Source organism: Astyanax mexicanus, unplaced genomic scaffold, assembly GCF_023375975.1.
Source record: "Astyanax mexicanus isolate ESR-SI-001 unplaced genomic scaffold, AstMex3_surface scaffold_31, whole genome shotgun sequence".
Lineage (NCBI taxonomy): Eukaryota > Metazoa > Chordata > Actinopteri > Characiformes > Acestrorhamphidae > Astyanax > Astyanax mexicanus.
In genome coordinates, this window is record NW_026040041.1 from 7,088,633 (window position 1) to 7,112,672 (window position 24,040).

Here is a 24,040-nt window from a genome sequence, read left to right on the forward strand (position 1 = left end):
CTAGCAGCTCTTCCCTCGTGTAAACAAGGTTAGTTCCCTGCGCACTCACGAAAGTGAATTCCATGTCCATAGGACATACAAGTAATCACTACACGAGTGATAAAAGCGTCTAAAATAAAGTAAAACTAAGGAAAAAAGGCTAAAACGTACACAAAAGACGGAGCTACTGGAAAGGCTGCCGCTCAGCACGGCGCCGGAAGTGATAACTAACAGTTGCGTAATCTAAAGGCTAAAGTAACAGTTGCTGTAAACAATGTATACTGAAATTGGGGAATGTGCTTAAAAATAATATAAATCACTATTATTGACGTCTTTTTTGTTGTGATATACTGATATTGAATTACTGTCCAGGAACACCTACAATGTGTCATAGAAGTGTCATCATAAAATTATGTAACTTATTGATGTACATTTTCAGCATATGTTTTTCCTCAGTATTTTTTCTCAACAATGTTGTTTCTGTTTCTAGAGCATGATTAAGTGTTTACAGATGTATAACATAACACCCTATATATCCAGGTCCCCAGCCCTTTAGAGTAGAGATCAGGAACATCACACTGGTAAACAAATCTCTCCAGGGCAGGCCTAATACCGCCTTGAAGATATTGTCTTATTCTTTGATATAAATATTTGTATTACACCTGAGGCAGTGTCAGTGGGGTTCTTCTCCCTCATCTTCAAGCATCTTTACAGCAAAGAGACACAATAAACAACCCTATAAATGAATATACCATAAAATAAAATAAAATAAAACCATATTAAACTACAGTTTATTCAGAGCAAGCCTTTAGATTACGCAGGTATGAGAGAAGGAATATTGCTGTAGGAATGGAGAAAATGTTTGGAGTGGTCTCTTTGCTACAAGTGCTATTTCCTGCTGAGTCTTGCTGTTAGCATTGCAGCTAAACTGCTCCAACACTGCTGACCATTGGCTCTTGCATTTCCATAAATCTACAGTCCACTGACACAGAAAAATTTGTGCAAACACACCTCAATCAAGTCCACCACGCCCATCGGTATAGATATATTTAAACAACACATGTGGAAGGCATGACAATAGACTGTTGGTGGAGTGCAAGATAGCAATAAGCATTGTAAAGTGCCTTGCACAAAGTATAAGATAGGAAAAGCATGAGAAAAGAGGAGGAGGTGTGAAACGACAGCTCTGAGGAAAGCGAGTCAGCATCAGGAACAGGCTAAAGGCTGAGATATGTCACTATACAGCTCCTAGGACACTGTTTACAGAAAGAGTTTTACATTTTGTTGGAAAACTGGTGGACAACACAGTGTTAAATATCCAATCAGATGTTGTGGATGAATTAATTATCAATCCTGGGGTATACAGGGTGCAAAAGACAGCAATGCAAAAAGCTGCATTTATCAGTGAATTGATTGGTCATTTCTAAGACTACATTTCTAGACAGTGGCGTGCACAGACAATTTGGGGTGCAAATGCTGGGGGGGTGGGGTGGATTGATTGTGCGCAGGTTGTCTTCAGTTGTTGGGGGGGGGTATGATGTTGGTGCGCGCAGTTCTTATTCAGTTGTTTCACTCGTTTTTAATCATTTTTAGGTTTTCAAAAGATCATTTCAAACCCGCCTCAGTAAATTCTTAATAATAATATATATTTTTTTAAAACAAGAAGTTTCAAAAGATAGATAGATAGATAGATACTTTATTTATCCGGAAGGAAATTTAGGGCACTTTGGTTGATAAAGGGCAGAGACATCAGAGGCTGATGTCTATGTCTGCACGCCACCGTTTCTAGATGAGATAAAAATCAGGAGGCTCAGTCTGTCTGCCTGTAAGAGAATGCGTGGACGTTCGCTGGGCTAGCTGAGACAAAGTTAAACTTTTTAACTGGACAACAAATATTTTCTTTAATCCCGGCATGGGGAATGGGGCACAGGGTGGCAGGTCTGTTCAGCAAATAAATTAGTAACTGATATCCAGCATTGTCAGCTTACGTGGACCTGAAGGAACAGGATGTATAGTGAGGATGAGAGGTGTGTTATCATGGCCATTGTGTGTGTAACACCAAGCTAGAGCATGCAAAGCCCACGAAAAAAGTCAGTCGGTCAGGCAGACCAGATTAATGCAGAGAGAACCAGTCTGGAGGTCTGATCACTGTTAACAGAGTGGAATGTACGAAGTAGAAAAGAAAAACAGAAATGTGAAAGAAGCGTAATATTATAATCCGTTTAAATTCTAAATTAATTGATATAATGAGTAATCACATGACTCTTACTGTTTTGCAGTTTGTTAGCGAGCTCTGTCTGGTTCATGTTCCTCAGGGCGTGCAGTGTGATCTTCAGCGCTCCCTCTCTTACTTCACTCTGATCATCCTCCTCTTCTTCTTCTCTCCCAAAGCATGCTGGGTAATCCTGATTCTTCAGCATCTTTACAAACCTCTTCAGCTGATTCTTTACCAGAGAGATGACTTTGTTCTCCAGTTCCTGATTAAACACATGGTACAAAATGTAGTAAAAAAACAGTAGATGATAGTTACATCACAAATTCTCTGTGGTTTATTTTAACATCATTTTTAGCACACATGATGTCTAAAGATGGATTAAGGGCATGGACCAATTCAAACATTTTTGTATATTACAGTTCCAAGAAAACGTATGTGAACCCTTTGGAATTATTTGGATTTCTGCATAAATTATTTATTAAATGTGTTCTAATCCTTATCGCAATAATAGACAAACACAGTCTGCTTAAACTAATACCTCACAAAATTATATGTTTGCAAGGTTTTATTGAACACAACATGTTAACATTCACAGTGCAGGGTGAAACAAACTACATGAATCTTTGTATTTAATAACTGGTTGATCCTCCTTTGGCAGCAAAAACCTCAACCAAAGATTTCCTGTAGTTAAAGATCAGACCTGCACAACAGTCAGGAAGAATATTGGATCATTTCTTTTCACTAAACTGTTTCAGTTCAGCTATAATATTATGGGATATCTGGTGTGAATCGCTCTCTTGAGCTCATGATGCTGCAGCATCTCAATTGGGTTCAGGAGGTCAGGACTCTCCAGAAGGAGTATTTATTTATTTTCGTTCGGTTCGGTTGTTGATTTACTTCTATGTTTTGGGTCGTTGTCCTGTTGCATCATCCATCCTCTGTTGAGCTTCAGTTGAAGGACAGATGGTCTTAAGTTTTCCTGCAAAATGTCTTGTTAAACTTGGGAATTCATTTTTATGTTGATGACGGAAATCCGTCCAGACCCTGAGGTAGCAAAGCAGCCCCAAACCATGATGCCCCCTCCACCATGTTTCACAGTTAGGATAAGGGTTTGATGATTGTGTGGGTTTTTCTCCACACATGGCGCTGTGTGCTCCTTCCAAAACAACTCAATTTTGGTTTCTTCTGTCCACAGTATATTTAGCCAGTATTGCTGTGGAACATCCAGGTGCTCTTTTGCAAACTTCTAATGTGCAGCAATGTGTTTCTTGGACAGCAGTGGCTTCCTCCGTGGTGTCCTCCCATGAACTCCATTCTTATTTAATGTAGATAGTTGTAGATTTGTAAACATAAATGTTAGCATGTGCCAGAGATTTCTGTAAGTCTTTAGCTGACACTCTAGGATTCTTCCTCGCCTCATTGAACATTCTGCTCTGTGCTCTTGCAGTCATCTTTACAGGACGACCACACCTAGGGACTGTATCAACAGTGCTGAACTTTTGCTGAAGTTATTCTGCATGCCACCACACTGAATTTCAAAAATATATTATGAAACGTTTGGGAATTATAACCATTTCTCTACAAAGCCTTGTGAGAGGCTCAAAACTAACTGCACAAATAAACTTTACCAGAAATAAAATTTTCATTTTTAGTACTTTGTTGAGAATTCTTTGCAAGTAATAACTGCCTGAAGTCTGGAACCCATGAACATCATCAAACACTGTGTTTCCTTCTCTATGGTGCTCTTTAGTTATTGCTGGTTTGTGAGTCTTTCTACTTTTGGTTTTGTCTTTCTTGATTGAAATGCAGTGAAAACTCCTGGGTTGATTTTGCAGTTTGTTTTGGGTCATTGTCCATCTGTAATGTGATTCTCCATCCAGTCAGCCTTGCTGCATTTGGTTGAATCTGAGCAGACAGTAAATCCCTGTACTCTCTAAAATTCATCCTTCTGTTCTGTCGTCCATCACATTTTCAATAAACACTCCTGTACTACAACCATGTTTTACAGAGGATGTGTTGAGATTTGTGTCGAGCCGTTCCAAACCTACTCATGCTTTCTTCTTCCCATCATTCAGGAACAGGCTGATCTTAGTTTCACCTGTCTGAAGAACGCTGTTCCAGAACTGTGCTGGCTTCTTTAGATGTTTTTGGTAAAGTCTAATCTGGTCTTTCTATGAATAATTTGCAGCTTGTGGTGAACCCTCTGTATTTGCTCTCATGAAGTCTTCTATTTATTATAGACTGAGATACTGATAAAAAAAAAGAAATTCCTTCTTGCAGAGTGTTCTTCAGTTGGTTGGAGGTTGTGAAAAGGTTTTTTCTATAACAAACTCTAAAGCTCTAAAATGAAAATGAAGCAAAATAAAAATACAGCTTACATCATAATTGATTATTTAACATTAGTTAGCAGTTATATTTTTTATTTATTCTAAATTAATATGTGCTCTGATGTTAATTACACATACACACCTTGAGAATTAATTCCATATTTATCCTGGGGATTTCTGATGTCTCCGTCTGGACTCTGTTGTAAAACACAAGATGGCATATATATATTTTATTTAGGGACATGCTAAGATTTTACTCTAAAACACACACAATTTCAAAACGGAGACTACATTGATGTTGGAATGTGACACTTCCAACAAAACACCTAGAGGAGAGATTAAATATATCTATTATAGGAACAGAAATGGTCATTATTTGCTGTTCAAAGAAGGGACATCTTGTGGCCAAATCTAAACTGAACACATCAGCAGCTAATTTGCTGTTTTATTCCCATCCCAAGTGCCATTTCTTTCATCCTCAGGATGAGGGATTTACTCTAACATAGACTGATCAAAGACTGAAGTAGAATGTTAAGAATAACGAGTGGGTCAGGGCACTCGTTAATCTGCGAGCGAGTTTATGTAGTACTTTAGTTACGCACGGGTTTGGGAAACACTCTTTAATTAACGACCAATCTTAAATACGAGTTAACAAAGCGTTTCAAAGCTTTCGGGAAACCCACCCCTGATCCACAGCTACAGGAAGTGCCTGGTTGAGGTTGCAAAGGGGGTCAACTAGCTATTGATTCCAATGGTTCACTTATTGTTTCACAACCAATTTGAGTGTTGAATGACTGTGCTCCATAAAAAAGATCATATAGTTTTGTGTTGTTATTCTAGGCACATTATATTTGTCAGTATCCGTAATTATATAAGGATTAGAACACATTTAATGACAAATTTATGCAGAAAAACACGAAATTCCAAAATGTTCATATGCATTTTCTTGCCACTGTGGAGATTTGAAAGTGTTTCATCATTCTTACCTGAGATCAGAAGAACTGCTGTCCTCTCTGCGCTCTATTATCTTTTCTATTGACCAGTTACTCTTCAAAGCCACACAGCTGGGTTTAGGTGAGTCCAGTCTAAAACACAGTCTAAAAAACAAGTATTAAACATCTATAACCTCTCCAGCATGTTCATGTGATGCTGTGTTTATGTGATGATGGAATCATGGGAAACCGTAATGTTATATGAACCCCCTCTCAAGCTGTAATTCTAAAATCACCCAAAGTCTTTGTATGATGTTTTTGTAAACTCCAGATGAGATTGGATTTGAGGTTTCATAGCAAAATGTGTGACCACTTAGGTCCATTCAAAACTGTATTTTTTCATTTTAATAACTACATCCTCAAATCTCAGCTTTCACTGAGTGCAGAATAATGGAAAATGGGGAGAGGTCCTTAACATAAGACAATGTGAAAAACAAAAAAGGTTTTGTCGGTATATATCCCTAAAGACCAAACTCTAGATCAGAGGTATTCAAACTGTAGGACGCAGATGAGACGGTTGCTTTATTTCTAATGATAAATATTCAAAGTGAAGTATTTTTTGTTATTATGTGCTGACCAGAGGGTAATATCATTTTGTTAGCCAAATAAAATAAAAGGTTTTGGACAAGTGTGACAACTTAACCTGTTGTTTATATACATACACTGCAGTAGGATGTATATTAACAGGTGTGATTTGGGAGGGAAATCTAAAATTTTTAAACAGTGTAAAATGGGCCTTTGGATTAAAACAATTTTTTGTAAACATACTTTTTAAATATTCTGACTCTGTAAACTTGACTTAAATATTAACTGAAAATACCGAGTAAGAAATAATAATCTCTTCTTCATATTTCCAGTTGCCCTAACTCCATATTATCAAACATTGTGTTGAATATAACACCAGCTCATGAAAACAGAGCTAACGAACAGTCAATAGAATAAACTACAAGAAATATTACTTCCCTGTATCTTGACCCTCTAAATGTGATATTTACAAACTAATCAATGAAAAGTAGTTTTCAACTCTGCATATTTCCTTTATCGAACATAGTCATTACTGTACTTTGATCAGAAGTATGCATAATCTGTGTAAAAAACAAGGAGGTGGTCATAATGTTATGCTTGATCAGTAAATATACATAGTAAAATGTGCAATTGCAAATATTATAATACAAATGTTATACTGATCCTCCCCCATCTGTTATCATAATCATTTTAGCTATGAACAATGACCAGTTATCTGTATTTGGGACATCATAGACTTGTTAATAAAATAAATATAAAAAGCACTTTGATGCTCCTTTACTATTATTATTATTATTATTATTATTATTATTATTATTATTATTATTATTATTATTAAGGGTCAAAAAAGTATCCAAACCAATCGAACCCTTTGTGAAAAAGAGTTTACCCCCATAAATTAACTGTGATAATCACTTTTTGGAAAGCTGAGTTCAATTTTACATTTACCAAAAAACATCTTGAGGATCTCCAGGACTTTGGGTGAACATTCTTTGCAACCCGCTGCCTAAACTCACTCACTCCTCCGTAAAACCAGCAAGCTGATTGGCTGTTTCTCCTGAAAGGCGGAACATTATTCTTGAACCGGCTCCATGATTGGCGTCAAGAGATTTTCCATTTCTTTATTTTAATATAATACAGGAAATTTACGGGAAATACTAACACTTAAAGATGGAGGAAAAGAGAAGTAAAATACAGTAGTTTTTGGTCCAAAACAATATGACTTTCACACATACACTTACAAAAAAAATGCCAAAAGGGCACTTAAGTAAGAGTCAGACAGGCAGGTGCTTGATTGCAGTTGTTGCCTCCAAAAGTAAAACAACCAAGTTATTACATTTAGAGGACAAACACTTTTTCACACAGGGCTAGATTGGTTTGGATATAATTTGCCTTTTAATAAATACAATTATCCTTTAAAAAGTGCTTTTATATTTAATCAGGTTATCTGGGTCTGATAATAAAGTTTGTTTGATAATCAGTATGACAAAAAGCAAAAACAAAAGAATTCTGTGGCGGGGCAAATACTTACAATACTTATACTTATATATAACAAAACTATAGTTTACAATTGGTCTAAAGTAAAATAATGCATCATGTATAATGAGTGTTTTATGGGTTCTGGCTGTGTTTTTTTTTTATTTAATCTGTAGGAATCCTCCACCATTTATTCTTCAAGATCACCAAACATGATCTTTCCATTTTACTCTTCCGAGTCACATCATCCTTACCTGAAATTAGTAGATCCTTTACTCTCTCTAGGATTGACCACTGACCGGTCACTCTTCATGGAGACACAGCTGGGTTCAGGTGAGTCTGATCTCTTATCCTGATCCAGTCTAAAACACAACCAGTATCAGACACCATCTACAACCTTTCCAGCAAACCTTTCACTTTATACCCAATCACATTATTCTCTCACCTCTCAGCTTCCTGTGGGTCCTGTTCCCCAGAGACACTCATTTTGGAGCTCATCTTCCTCCTTCAGATTACACCTAATCCTGTAAACACACACACACACACACTTTTCAAGTACACATACTGACTTCCTCTTTAAAGTAATGTAAAGTTCTTCTCTCTGAGTCTAAAACACTTTTAGTCAGACAGTAAATTCTAGTATTAAAGCTTCAGTTTTTACCTCTGTGCTTTTTATCCAAACTCTCTTCACCTTCTTCTCTCATCTAAACAGAAGCTGCTGAAGATTTCACTTTCACCTCAAATACAGGAATTTATTTTACAGGTTAAAGAAGAATGACTGTTTCTCTCAACCAATCAGAGCACTCCCTCCACCTACCTGCCTGAACAGGTGACAAACAGCAGGATATGTTCTGACTCTGGTATTCAGTAAATAATAATAATACATCACAGTTCTGATTAAATAACATCTTACTGAACTTTATCATCATTTTATCTGTTTTAGGAGATTCTCTCATTTACTTTCTGGAGTCTGGAGCCTCTCAGACAATATCTGTTACTCTTTACTCATTTGGGAATCAATTCCATATTTTGTATGGAGAAGTTTGTTCCACCACTGAAAGAGTAAGACCTTAAAGACAATAATAGATGTATGGAAGGAGTACAGAAGTGGAAGATCTAAGCTAAGGTTTTACAGCCAAAATACAGCTAAAAAGTTGTATCTGTTTTTTTCAGGAAGCCAGTAGAGTGGTTTTAGCAGAGGAGTCACAGAATATACTTAAATTTACATCCTGTACCTTTATTTTCAGTTTTATAAAGAATGAGAAAAGGATTACAGATAGTAGATGCAGCTCCAGTATTTACCTCTATGCCTCTTATCCAAAGTTCTTCACGGTCTTCTCTCAACTAAACAGATGCTGCTAAACAGATGAAGATTTCAGCCAGTTTGATCTGGCTTAGGTCCTCACCTGAAGAGTAAATAAAGGTGTTTTAAGGTTAAAGATGGGGGAGTAACATGTTTCTTGTCCAATCAGAACACTTTTTACCTACCTGTCTAAACTAGGTGAGACTCTGTCTGAACATGCAGAGGTATGCAGCGCAGCCTTACATTTACTTTCTTTATACTCAGGTAGTCTAACACGGCTTGACATTTTGTAATATTTAAACTACACAATAAACACTGACCCATAAGTGACACATACACTTATTTTCATTAGAAACTATAATTTCTTTAAATTGAGTCAAAATTGAATTGAATTGAATGAAATGACCAACAAAAATATATTAAGAAAATATTTTACCTTGACTTTCACTGAAAATGAGGAAAGTCTGAAGTTCTCATTTCCTCACCTTTCAGATTAGGTGTGTAAGTTCTGCTCTATGATACGACCTGCATTAAACTGTACTATGGTTTAGTTTTATCCTACATTTAATCTAACTGCAGTTCTGTTCTTCCTTCCAACATGTTGAACTATCTCCCCAAATGATTTAAGGAATTTTATCCTGTTAGAGAATCTTCTGTGTTTTTGGGCTGAAAAATGTCCTCAGACCCACAACTCCCCCCTCAGTACTGAGCTGTAGTGATTATTCACTCTGTACATGATGAGTTATGGGATATTAAACACTACAACATTAATTATTCCAGGATTATTGATCTGAGCTTGTTGTAACGCTCAGGTTTGACTGTAGAAACGTCCAGGTTATCTTTATATAGGATATATCTGTATAATGTACTGAAATACATCTGTGAATTATCTGAGATTTAATGTATCAAATTGTGAGTTTAGAACTGAAGTGTGTATAAAAATATTATATTTAGATAGTAGCTGTGCTTGCAAAAGTATTCAAACCCCTTGAACTTTTTCACATTTTGTTATCTTACAACCACAAACTTAAATGTATTTAATTGAGATTTTAAGTGATAGATCAACACAAACTAGCACATATTTGTGAAGTGGAATGAAAATGAACACTATACATTTTGCCATTGATTGCATTGGATTTTATTTAGGGGTTTTAGGGTAACGTTTTGCACTTCACACTTTTCAGATTTTTATTTATTTTTTGTTCTTCAGAATTAGTTTAATAACACTTTCTGTATTACCCTTAATATTGTGAGAAGCAGGTTATTAATCAGTATTATGAAGGGCATTTAATCAAAAGGACAACTGTAAGGTTAATCTTTTTCACACATTACGTTCTTCTAGAATATGGACAAAGTACTCAAACTACATGTACAATGGTTGGCTTAAGAAATTGTCAGTCTAGCTGAAACCTAGTTAAAAACCACCGGGACATGTTCCCACCATTCTTTAATCAGTCTGGAAACAAATCTTGAATGAGCAAGTCTAAAATTCATAAATGTTTCTCTTTTTTCCTTGGAGTCTTGCACATCAAAGTTAACCATGTTCTTTTTCTAGGATTCTTATACGTTGAAGTTGATTATGTGTCTTGTTCCTGGTTAGAAGTTCAGTTGTGGGTTGTTCAATTTATATCATTAAAAAACAAAAAAACAAGAGTTTTGGTTTATGTTTGAAGGTGTTCATTGGATAAAGGGATGTATGTTAATTTAGGAAAACTGCTGGTGTTAAAGAAATTGTTTAGGTTGGATAATCAGTTAATAGTTGAGTATCTACATTAAGGCAAACTTTAATAAGTAATTCCTTAATGTGTTCATTCAATGATGTCTGTTCAATATTACTAAAAGATTTAGAAAAAGGGGAAGGTCGTCCAGGTAACTCTCCGCCCACATGAAACGTGATTGGGTTTTTAATAGAATACCTAGCTACAAGGGAACCTATCACAGATTTAGGATCAATGCGTCATTAGCGGTGTATCTTCAATAAGCCAGACAGCCGAGAGAGAGCTGGAGTTCAGTTCATCCGTGGTTTTAGGAAGCAAGAAGAAGACTCTTTTAGCTTAAGGCTCTAGCTAGTGTCTTTTTCTATTATTTTTTCCTCTTAGTTTAAGATCAGAAGTTTTCTAGTTTTCTTAGCTTGTATAAGGTAGTTTAAGCTGTCCTTACGGCGCACCAGCGCTGACTACACTAAGTTCAGTGCCTACTAACGGTACTACTGAATTAATTTCATTTAGAGATTGAGTTACCGTAGCGCTACAGAGCTTTCTACGGTCCATCGTTCATAATCAGTACTATACATTGCTCGCTAGACTCATACGTGAAGAAAATCATGCACCAATCAGCAGTCCGGAGCGAGTCTCCCACTTGACATTGGAACCAAAGCCCAGCCTGCCACTCAAAAGTCCACCTGAGGGATCTACATTGGTCACCTGGACTGATTAACATCTTTCCTGGAGATCCACACCAGAGGTCCTTCTCGTGGTAGAGATGACACTGGTTGCCGAGGCCAGTCAACGCTAAGTGAGGTGCTGGATAAATTTCTTAATTCTCTGATGGCGTTCTGTTGGTCCGAGTTAGTTTGGGTTTTGGTTAAAGTTTATTACTTATAGGCATACCTGGTTGAGGCTGCGGTGATTCCTACGTAAGCTTCATAGTTCTAACATAACTGAGTTAATCCTGCATAGTTTTGTGTTTCATAGTACCCTATTAGTTTAGTTTTTGGGTTCCTCTTACGGACAGTATATAAGTTAGTTAAAATCTTTGTTAATTTCCTAGTATTTTTATAGTGGGACTAGTTATTCATATTTAGACTTGCTTTATGGTATAGTTACTCATCCTGGTACACCAAGTTTTCTGTTGTTTTTACTTTAAGTTTATCCCTTTATCAACTTGTATTGGTGTATGGTGTTTGGTGGTCTATTCATATGTGTTATGGAAATGTTTGGTTGTAAGACATCTCTCACACTGTTATTTGAATTAGGACAGTTACCCAGCCATTCTAAGTATCTATGTGAGATTTTTGCTTTTAAATAGACATTGATTTAGCCAATTCCTGACTTAAGTGTGTTTCTCCAGTAAAAATCCTGTAAACACACACACACACACACACACACACACACAATCAGACCAATCAGAGCACTCTCTCCACCTGCCTGCCTGAACAGGTGAGACTCTACCTGAACACACAGATTTATGCAGCTGATTCTCAGTGAAAGCTGGACACGGTCTGCTGAGGTGAAAAGACTACTTGAAGTTTTGAAGCACAAACAGCAGGATATGTTCTGACTCTGGTATTCAGTAAATAATAATACATCACAGTTCTGATTAAATAACATCTTACTGAACTTTATCATCATTTTATCTGTTTTAGGAGATTCTCTCATTTACTTTCTGGAGTCTGGAGCCTCTCAGACAATATCTGTTATTCTTTACTCAATCAAATCTGGCTTTTGCATGGAGATGTTTGTTCCATCACTAAACAGTAAGAGCTAACCTTACAGACAATAATATATTTATGGAAGGATTTATCAGGAGAATAGAAGTGGAAGACTTAAGCTGATGTTATAGAAGGTGAAAACTAAAAAGTTGTATCTGTTTCTTAGAGAAAGCTTGTAGCGTTATTTCAGCAGAGGAGTCAGAATATACTTAAATTTACATCCTGTACCTTTACTTTCAGTTTTATAAAGAATGAGAAAAGGATTACAGATAGTAGATGCAGCTCCAGTATTTACCTCTATGCCTCTTATCCAAAGTTCTTTATGATCAACTTAACAGATGAAGATTTCAATCAGTTTGATCTGGACTAGGTCCTCGTCTATAGACTAAATAAAGGTGTTTTAAGGTTAAAGATGGGGGAGTAACATGTTTCTTGTCCAATCAGAACACTTTTCACCTACCTGCCTAACTCGGAGACTCTGTCTGAACATGCAGAGATATGCAGCACAGCCTCTCCTTTACTTTCTCTGAACTGAGGTCGTCTAACACGGCTTGACATTTTGTAATACTTAAACTACACAATAAACACTGACCCATAAGTGACACATACACTTATTTTCAGGAGAAACTATAATTTCTTTAAATTGAGTCAAAATTGAATTGAAATGAATGAAATGAGCAACTAAAATATATAGAGAAACTATTTTACCTTTACTTCCTCTGAAAATTAAGAAAGTCTGAAGTTCTCATTTCTTCCACTTTCAGATTAGGTGTGTAAGTTCTGCTCTATGATACGACCTGCATTAAACTGTACTATGGTTTAGTTTTATCCTACATTTAATCTAACTGCAGTTCTGTTCGCCCTTCCGACATGTTGAACTATCTCCCCAAATGATTTAAGGAATGTAATCTTGTCAGAGAATCTTCTGTGGGCTGAAAAAAGTCCTCAGACCCACAACTCCCCCCTCAGTACTGAGCTGTAGTGATTATTCACTCTGTACATGATGAGTTATGGGATATTAAACACTACAACATTAATTATTCCAGGATTATTGATCTGAGCTTGTTGTAATGCTCATGTTTGACTGTAGAAACGTCCAGGTTGGAGTCAGAGTCTGATCCAGCTCATACCTGCTTCTCATTGGTTGAACTGCTGCCAGTCAAAATTAAAATAGGCCAGTTTATCCATCTTTATATAGGATATATCTGTATAATATACTGAAATACATCTGTGGATTATCTGTGATTTAATGAATCAAATTGTGAGTTAAACGAGAGAACGTTAGAACTAAAGAGTGTATAAAAATATTATATTTAAAAAGTAGCTGTGCTTGCAAAAGTATTCAACCCCCTTGAACTTTTTCACATTTTGTTACCTTACAACCACAAACTTAAATGTGTTTAAGTGAGATTTTAAGTGATAGATCAACACAAACTAGCACATAATTGTGAAGTGGAACGAAAAGGATACATGGATTTAAACATTTCGATCAAATAAAAATCTAAAAAGTGTGACATGCAAAAGTATTCAGCCCCCTTCATCAGTACATAGTAATGTCACCTTTCACTCGAATCACAGCCATGTCTTGGTAGGTTTGTAGAAACAGTTGTAGAATACTTTTTCACTCATTTTTGGATGATGGTTTGATGGAACAGAGCTCCTTATGAGGCTTAAAGCTTGGGATGTGTTTTTATAATCTAACCCTTAAACTTCTTCTCCACAACTTTATCTCTGACCTGTTTGGTGAGTTCTTTGGTCTTCATGATGCTGTTTGTTCACTAGTGTTCTCTAACAAACCACTGAGGCCTTCACAGAACAGCTGTATTTATACTGGGACTAAATTACACACAGCTGGATTAACTCTATTAACTCATTGTGACTTGTGAGGGTAAATGATTGCACTTGATTTTATTTAGGGGTTTCAGAGTAAAGGGGTCTGAATACTTTTGAGAATAACAACTGTACCGTATGGTACCATATTAAAATCACAGCAGTGTCACATTTCAATATGTCAATAATTTATTCACCATAAATCATCCTAGTAGTTAAATAGATCTTCATTAATAACTGTGTAATAACTGTATAATAACTGTAACTACTGTGTAACAACTGTGTAATAACTGTGTAACAACTGTGTAATAACTGTATAATAACTCTGTAATAACTGTGTAACAACTGTGTAACAACTGTGTAATAACTGTATAATAACTGTATAATAACTGTATAATAACTATATAATAACTATATAATAACTGTATAATAACTACTATACTATAGAACGGCTGAACAGCCAGTGTAATAATTAGCATTATGTGTCTCAGTATTTTTAATGGTAGAATCACCGATACCACATAACTATGTCTATAACTATAAACTACAATAGTAAAACTATGGCAGCATCATTAATTAAACATAGTGATCATAAGGAATCACAGTAGTTCAGAGTAATGTTATGGTTATATATGCAATAACTATAGTTACTATATAAAATCATAGTAAAACCATAGTAATTCTTTTGTAAGAGTAACTAAGAGCTAGATTAATTTAATAGATTAATGATGAGCTTCCAGCAGCTGATCAGCCAATAGACTGCACTAGAAAATCAACACATAGAAACAACAGTAAAATAAACTAAACACTGCACTTTATTAATATATGAAATAAACAGGCAGCATTAATGCTAAAAGTCTCTCTTTACACTGCAAACATGATCATTACAGACAGTAGCTGTGAGGGAGAGCTGGCATCCCCCCACAGGAGGGAGGCAGAGAGCCACCACTCAGCCTGAATCCAGACCTGCTGCTAGACTGGTTTCCACTACCAGAGGGAGGCAGAGAGCTTCCTCTTATCTCATCATTCATCATCTGCTCCACATGAGCTCTGGTCTATTTACAGTTTTTTACAATCACTAACATGCTTTTATCTGATCTGTATTCACATTTTCAAAACTCTAAATACGCTTAACTCAACATCTGTCTGTTGTGGACTAAACTGTTCATACAGTTCATGTAGCGATCACACAATATGTATTCAATTAGCATGTTTTATACTTGCTTACATTTTATTATCAAACTAAATTATCCACTAACACAGTTCTGGATTTTTCTTATCTTATTTACAATTGCTTTAATACAGCATGCTAAAATTAAATATCTCATGTTACAAACCTTAAATACAGTATATAACTGCTGTTTGTACAATAATAGCATGTGTAAATCTATTATAACTAATACATAATTTTAAATTTACACATTATTAATAATAAATAAAAGACTATGATAAGCCAACCAGAGCTGGAACTGGATTTTAGCTTTAGACATAATGCTGTCAGTGACATGAACACATAAAAAAGGGGATTTTTGTTTTGTGGACTGAGTGTGGCCAGTGTAGCTATTGGAGCTCATAGAGAGAGAGAGAGAGAGAGAGAGAGAGAGAGAGAGAGAGAGAGAGAGAGAGAGAGAGAGAGAGAAAGAAAGGAAGAAAATATCTCTGGATGGAGGGAAAGTAATAGTTACTCCAGGAAAAGGTGGAGTTAAACCAGGACAAGGGAGAGAGGAAGAGTTGGGTCAGGATAAGGAAGAGGAACAAAGGTGACAAAAGTATTTACATTCATTACTCTGTAGGTAGAAGTATAGATACTAGAGTTTAAAATATAAATACTTCTGTAGAAGTTGAAGCATCAACTCAAGTATCAACTTTTACTCAAGTAAAAGTGTAAAAGTTCTGGTTTCAAAACTAAAAAAGTATAAAAGTTAAAATAAAATCAAATAAAATTTGATGAATTATCTGCTCCTGGGATAGTCCTTTATTTCTCCAAAGGACTGGAACATTTATAAGAATAAAAACTACTAATTTTATAACTTATTTTGCAGTAAAGAATGTGTTTCTGCATTCTGTACTCCTATGGGAAAAACAAATATGCACTGTTTCTTTAAGAGTCCCCACCACCCCCCGCCAGATATTAATTATGATATTTTTCTGGGCCGCCGGTGGGCCAGGGCACGTTAAGAGGTTTAAGACTGTTACTTGGGCAAGTATTAATTAATCAGATTGTTATTTAGGTAGCTGGCTTGTGTATTTATATCTGTATTGTGCAAACTGATACGGTATCGGTGCAACCTTATTATCTAGTGCTTTTAGTTTTTATTATTATTAAAACTTTGTTATTTACACTTAATATTTCTTTACTTTAAATTAAATAACTTACAATAATAAAGAAAATATCAGATTTCTAAAGAAATGGGAGAAATGGTTGATATATGTTTATTTGTTGGAAAGTCTTAACTGTGACTCAGAACATTAAGACAGACTTTATTTGGTAACTAATCTTTATCAGTGAACAGTAAATATTATTTATATTTATAAGAGTAATATACTGTTAGAAATATATAAAAATATTTCTTACATATATATTTGTAACTTATAGCTCTCCATATTAAGAATGGGTGTTGGGTTAATTATTCTATTTGGGTAAATTATTGGGTCATTATAATTTATTCATCTACTATTTTAATTACCTATATTACTTATCTGTATTTATAATCTTTTTCATTTGGATGTTTTAACAGATTTAAGCTTGTCCACTTCACATCTTCATGCATAAATTATTGCAACTGCTTTTAGGTTTATTAGATTTTACTAGTTTTCTTTTTATCTTCATAAAATCTTAATTATTGTTTTTGGTCTTATTTGTTGATTTTACTGTATTTTAGGATCATCTCTGTATTCTGGAGTGAAAATAAAGGTTGATTGATTTTGAAAAAATTGAAAAGCTGAACTCGCCCCACAGCCTAAGCTTTTGTCCTTAATGGTATTTTTTCCCCTACATTACTTTTACTTTTATATTTTAAGTAGTTTCAAAACCAGTACTTTAACACTTTTAAATAAAGAGTAAAAAGCTTTAGTTGATACTTCAACTTCTACAGAAGTATTTAAAATTCTAGTATTTATACTTCTACCTACAGAGTAATGAATGGTTTTGTTTTGTTATTTGTTTTTTGGTGGAACACATTACTGTGAGGAATATGTTAAATCATTGCCATCTGAGGAAATCTGGAGAAAAGTATTTTTAATATCCCAATATATACCGCAGAACAATTAAATATAGAAACGTGATTTTTTTTCTCCAATATTGCACAGCCCTAATCTTTTTGTTTTGTTTTTAGTGCTTTTACATGCATTTTTTATATATAAATATTAGTTTCTCATTTTAGTTTAACCTGATTATAACCTTTAATTGATTGAATGATTGATTGACTGATTAATTTATTACACTCTGATCTATTCTCTTTATTTCTCTTGGTTAATATCGATATTATTAATGAGAATAGAGTGGATTAGCGCGGCTCCGCGGTGTAAACAGTGTGTAAGAGTGTTTTAACGCGCTGTAAACGGATATTTGTGGGGTTTTACTGTATAAACAGGTCAGTAGGAGGTGAGGTTGGGTAGTTAGGTAGTTATTTAGGTGGGTAAAGGCTGAACTCACCTCTGCACAGCGGCGCTCCGCCCGTGATATTGTGATAAACGGCGCGGAAAGAGAGGAATCTAACGAGGTCCGCTCCGGTACCGAACACCAATATAAAGTTCATTAAAGCCGCAGCGCACAGCAGCGCGGGCCGCGCGCCCGGCCCAGCCATACTCATATTTATATTCAAACACTGCCGCTTCCGGTTACAGCAGCACCTGCAGTTACACACAGCGGCCACACGGTGCCGCCAAAGACCGGTTTATACAGAGCCTGAGCCCAGTTACTATTATATCCCCCTGCTGTATCAGATAATACCAGACTGCACACCGCTACAGCAGCTGCAGTTACACACAGCGGCCACACGGTGCCGCCAAAGGCCGGTTTATACAGAGCCTGAGCCCAGTTCCTATTATATCCCCCTGCTATATCAGATAATACCAGACTGCACACCGCTACAGCAGCTGCAGTTACACACAGCGGCCACACGGTGCCGCCAAAGGCCGGTTTATACAGAGCCTGAGCCCAGTTCCTATTATATCCCCCTGCTATATCAGATAATACCAGACTGCGCACCGCTACAGCAGCTGCAGTTATACACAGCGGCCACACGGTGCCGCCAAAGACCGGTTTATACAGAGCCTGAGCCCAGTTCTCATTATATCTATGATCTAACTATTATATGGTATTTACTTACATTTTTTAAGAATCTGCATAAATTATTCATTCTCTCTCAAACTTAATTGCCCAACAAGCATTACTATATTGTTAGTATAATGTGTTTTTACAGTTTAGAAAAATAAATATTGCAACTCATAAGGTGAACCTTATTGTTTAGGGTCACACAGATGGTGCACAACAACAAAAACACTTATAATATCTGCATATCGAATGCAGTAATATGGCTACAATGCACAATTTATACATTTAGATAACAGTTCATACTGTAGAGGAACAACAGATACCAGTCTTCACACCTCAATAAAACCTTTCATAAGTGCCATACTTAAAGAAAAACAAATAAACTTTGACTCAGAAAATGGAGACAGACATTGTTGGGTTTGATTAACATCTATATATTTATTTACATATTTTACAGAATCCATGCAAATAAACACTGTTACAGAAAATACACACAAAGTTATGTAATGTATATATGAATTCTAGCTGAAGCTAATTTCCTGCTTCTGGTTAGAAGTGCTTAAAAGGAAATAAAATACATTTTAAGGCTCTGTAAAAATAAAAGGATTGAGTTGGGATAGAGTTCATACAGCTTCTGAAGGTTTCAACACTTTTCTAATTGATGTAAACAACATGAAAAAAGTATAAGACAGTGCTGAACTGATCACTGTCGACTGCTTAACCCTCACTGCTCTGCCTGCTATACAGAATATAAAAGTGTACTATACTGTATGTGTAGATTCAGGTCTCTCTAAACCAGATTCCACATTTTAGCACAGCCAATGATTTAGAGCTCGGGGTATTTACCCAAGAGTCTGAAAATGCTGCTCTACCTCTCACTGACTTTCAGTAGGAATTAAGAATCTTCTGGAACTAAAATATCATCTGTGAAAATTTCAGTTTTTGACAGACAAGGGTCCACCTTTCCTACTAAACTCCACAATATAGATATCAACAAGGTTCTATTTACACTCTGATGAGGAGATTAGAGCTGTTCTGATAATGATCTGTTACTGTTTAGTTCAGCTATTCCAGCTGCTGAACAGCCCGATCTCACTTCAGCTCATATGAACATTTTGAATGAAGTGCTGATGAAGAAGTGCTGAAATGGTGTGCACTGACTAGTTAACTGTATAAATATGATTTAAAAAAATTCATATCAGTGACTGTAAGAGAAAAGGAAGCAGCAGAGCTTCAGCTCATTCAGTCCTTCTTCAAGAAGCTTCCTGTACTTCTAAACCATTTCAGAAAGATATCTGTGTGCAGTTAGATGCCAAAGCTGTAAAAGAGAAAACAGGACAGTATGATCAGATATGAACACACTTATCACAGTCAGCATTCAGACCCCCAATCACACAAACACAGTATCAGATTGTGGAAATGAGCACATGCAGCAGAAATCCTATAAAATATATAGAATAAAACAATATTTCACAACAGTTTCATCAAACAAACTACAGCTTAATCCTTTAAAACCACACACTCACATACCAAACACTTCACACTCTACACTATAGAGATGGAGATTTTGGGTTATTTTTGGTCAAAACTACTAAATTAAGAATGTATTATATGTTTAATTATAAATTACATACTAAAGATATTAAACCTAAATTTGGTAAAAGAAGTATCAGATAAAACTATATTAAAAATTATATGGGTTGTTAGTTAAGTAAGGCTGCTTCTCTACACAGAGTCACAATAATGAGTATTAGAGAGTACTACAGTCATATGAAAAAGTTTGGGCACCCCTATTAATCTTAATCATTTTTAGTTCTAAATATTTGGGTGTTTGCAACAGTCATTTCAGTTTGATATATCTAATAACTGATGAACACAGTAATATTTCAGGATTGAAATGAGGTTTATTGTACTAACAGAAAATGTGCAATATGCATTAAACCAAAATAGCAAAATGACCGGTGCAAAAGTATGGGCACCCTTATCATTTTATTGATTTGAATACTCATAACTACTTTTTACTGACATACTGAAGCACAAAATTGGTTTGGTAACCTCATTGAGCTTTGAACTTCATAGCCAGGTGTATCCAATCATGAGAAAAGGTATTTAAGGTGGCCAATTGCAAGTTGTTCTCCTATTTGAATCTCCTCCTCAAACTGAAATGGCTGTTGCAAACACCCAAATATTTAGAACTAAAAATTATTAAGATTAATAGGGGTGCCCAAACTTTTTCATATGACTGTATATTGTGGCAAGACCCGCAACTGAGCAAGGCTGAGGAATTTATTAATAAACTAAGAAAAGTTTGGCTGCCACCACATTTCTTGAACTGGGAAGGTCCAGTTTAGAGGGAAAGAAAGTGTCAGAGGATAGAATCTGGTTCACAGTCACTTTATTAACTACACATATATAAAAATACACTATATGAAAATACCCTTTATAAAAACAGACTCTGAAAGGTTCAAGGCAAATATAAAAAATAGACTCAGTTAAAATTAAAACCTTAATAAAAATGCACCTGAAGCAACACACTGTGAAATAAACCCACTTTAATACACATGTTTCTCAAACTACTCACAACACTGCACACTCAAGCAGGCACTACAAACTGAGGTCACTGAATAAGGTATGTAACAGAGAACGGCTAAGCAAACAGAAAGACTATACATAATAAACATGTAAGGTAAAAACTATGGCTAACAGGCCTACAGCATACATTAAACAATAGAGTTGCACAATGGTCAGAATTACTTTATGAACTGAGGGAGAAGAGAAAGAATAGGCACTTGTACAATGGGGAGTTTCAGTTCACATCAAGTAGTCCAGTTCATCACAGCACATCTATCCTCTCACGACCCACGTAGGTTAAAATAAACAAGGAGATACAAACATTCTCCCCGCTGCACGCCAAGCCCAGTGTCTCAATCCACAGCATGTTCCTCCAGCTGTGCTCACCTGCTGAACTCCCTAAGGACCCCATAGCTGTCCCTTATATCGCCAGACAGTTTTAGACATGTGTTCACCCCTTGCCCCTCCCGCTTGGTTCACTGCAATATTCTTACTGCACTGAGAAAAGGCTGTGATGTTCATTCTGTGTTTAAAAGTTAAACAGGTTTGATTGAAGTTGATACAATATTTCCAGTGACTGTGAACCACAGTAACACACTCTGTTTCACACAGGTCTGTTTTCACCCTAAACGTCACTAAAATAACGCTCTGATCTGGTTTGTTCTGCAGGTCAATCAAACACCTCCTCCCTTTAAAAACAGGAAGTTCTTGGCCATGCAGTGATGTAACCCACCTGACTCTCAGCTACAAACAATGGTAGCTTAGCAACACTGCCCAACCATGAACTCAGTTATAACCCAAACATACTGTTTTTATTTCATCAAATCAAAAATCACCATTAATTGGTGCATTTTGGGTAGAGTTCTACCAGTCCACTGTATACAATATTACCATAACATGTTAACTTAAACCCAACTCTAAAACACTGTAGGTGACAATCAATTAAGTGCTTGTTTCAGAGACAGTAATTCAGTAACTCACATTAGTGTCTCCAGTTTAAAGTGAGGATCCTTCTGTAGATCAGAGAGCAGCTTCTCTCCTGACTCTCCTGGTTCATTGGATCTCAGATCCAGCACTCTCAGGTGTGAGGGGTTTGATTTCAGAGCTGAAGCTAAAGCAGCACAGCCTTCTTCTGTAATACTGCAGTAATTCAGCCTGCAGAGAGAAGGAGTGAAAAGTACAACATATGAGTGTACAGTTATATTCACACACTAGGAGTGACACTAGGAGTGACCACCCCCATACACCCAACCCCCACTAGCTCCTATAAATGGTGTAGGAACAAGTATAAATAAGCTTAACCCTTTACTGCAGATCCATGTTTTTGCTCCTTTTCATGTGATTTGCACTACTATGTTATCACACTGGATATCTTAAGTTTTACATATAGCACAATGACCATTGGAGAAAGGCTATGACCTGATTTGATTGGACACCCCTGAACACCAACGTGATTCAGCGTTTACGCCATTGGCTAAATAGACGATCACTCAAGAAAAATTTGTTGTTTGTGGACCAATAAAAACCACAGAATCTAGAAGACGACATCCTTAGCTTTGTATTCACGTACAACTTTACGTGAAAACATTACATTGTGTGGTCGCTAGGAGCTTGAGAATATTACATTGCGGTTGCACTGAAAATAAACGCATGTTTGTGAAGAGAAGTGAGCAGGCGAATAAAGGACTTTATGGATATTTTATCTGCATTTCAGAGCTGTACTGTGGATGCTGTGATAGTAAGTGAATTTTCTATAATATAATCTGATGTCATTTTACGTAATAATAATATTTTATAAGGCTATTTTGTTGGGGAGGCGTGTTCCCCATGTAAACAATGTGAAAAAACAGGCTGTTTTCAGTTGGATTTCTGGCGACTGGTTTCATGTAGATGGCTGAAAATTTGCATACAGGTAGTTAAAGTAGTACTAAAGAATATGAGTGGGTTAGTTGGTCGGTGCGTAAAGTTTTTACGCTTTTAAGCATTCTACTTTACATAGTCAGAACGGGCCCGCCAGCAGGCCCGCTAGAGGGCGCTTCTGCAGTAAGAGGTTAACTATACCTGTGAAAGAATCAGACCTGTAAACGTATATTAACATGTCTTACAGTCATTAACATCATATAGACAAACACAGGGTAAGACAGGCATTAGTATTGGATTTTATATACCCTGCATTCCAACCCTCTGCTATTGACCTGTAGAACTACATTAAACACTGCCAAAGAGAGCAGTGTAAATTCCACCCACAGAGAACACTGATAGTTCTACTGAGCTCAAGAAGAGACCTGAATGCTCATCACTTGCTCTCTCTGCTGCCCAAAAATGTGCATGAGCAGCTCAATATACTGATTTGTGGGATACTGTACATTATTTGTTGCTGTCAGGGAGAAACTATCAATATGCAGGAGATCCTGAATACAGGATCTGTAAAATCAAAGACAAATAATCTAGTAGTGTTACAGAAACTACTAGATTCAAACACATGATAAAACACAGTTATAACACAGTTATGATTAAAGGTGATTTGTGATGGAGTCATCAGCTACATTCAGAAAGCTGAAGCTCTTGATTTCTTTAATTTTGCCTGATCTGGTAACAATGTGGATTTACAGCTAGTCAGCTCTGTCTCTGAATTCAGTGAGATCATGATCTACAGATCAGGTATAAAGCAGACAGGAATGAAAGTTTCAGATTTTAAATCTGTGCTGAGAGTAGCTTTATCAACTGATGGAGGACGTCCTGTGAATGTGAGATGCTATTTTGTTGGATTTTGATGACCTTACCCAAGTTTCTTCAGTTTACAGTGTGGATTCTTCAGTCCAGCAGAGAGCAGCTTCACTCCTGAATCCTGCAGTTCATTATTACTCAGGTCCAGTTCTCTCAGAGTTGAGGAGTTTGAGCTGAGAGCTGAGGCCAGATCTGCACAGCTTTTCTCTGATAAATTACACCCATACAGCCTGAGAGAGAAATGATAATCCATTAGAATTACTGACATATAAACAATCACTCTCCTTAGAAAGGAGGTGTATTCTTATATTTTGAGAAAATTATGATTTATTCCATATATATATATATATACAATCCTGTTTATTTAACATACATCAAGAAAATATATC

General features: G+C 36.1%; 1 protein-coding gene across 13 annotated transcripts in view; it reads right to left on the reverse strand.

The window, feature by feature from the left end:
- Positions 1 to 24,040, reverse strand: part of LOC111188855 (NACHT, LRR and PYD domains-containing protein 12-like) — an 859,751-nt gene that overhangs the window by 669,490 nt on the left and 166,221 nt on the right. For 3 of the 13 annotated variants that reach the window (XM_049472886.1, XM_049472880.1, XM_049472882.1), the window contains exon 2: positions 7,960 to 8,038. The exons of 9 other annotated variants lie outside the window; for them this stretch is intronic. In XM_049472886.1, coding sequence (XP_049328843.1) covers positions 7,960 to 8,012 — 53 coding nt within the window. In that variant the 5' untranslated portion in view covers positions 8,013 to 8,038. Of the gene's footprint in view, positions 1 to 7,959; positions 8,039 to 8,175; positions 8,764 to 24,040 lie in introns of those variants that run through there. One more of the 13 variants, XM_049472881.1, reaches the window with a different exon arrangement.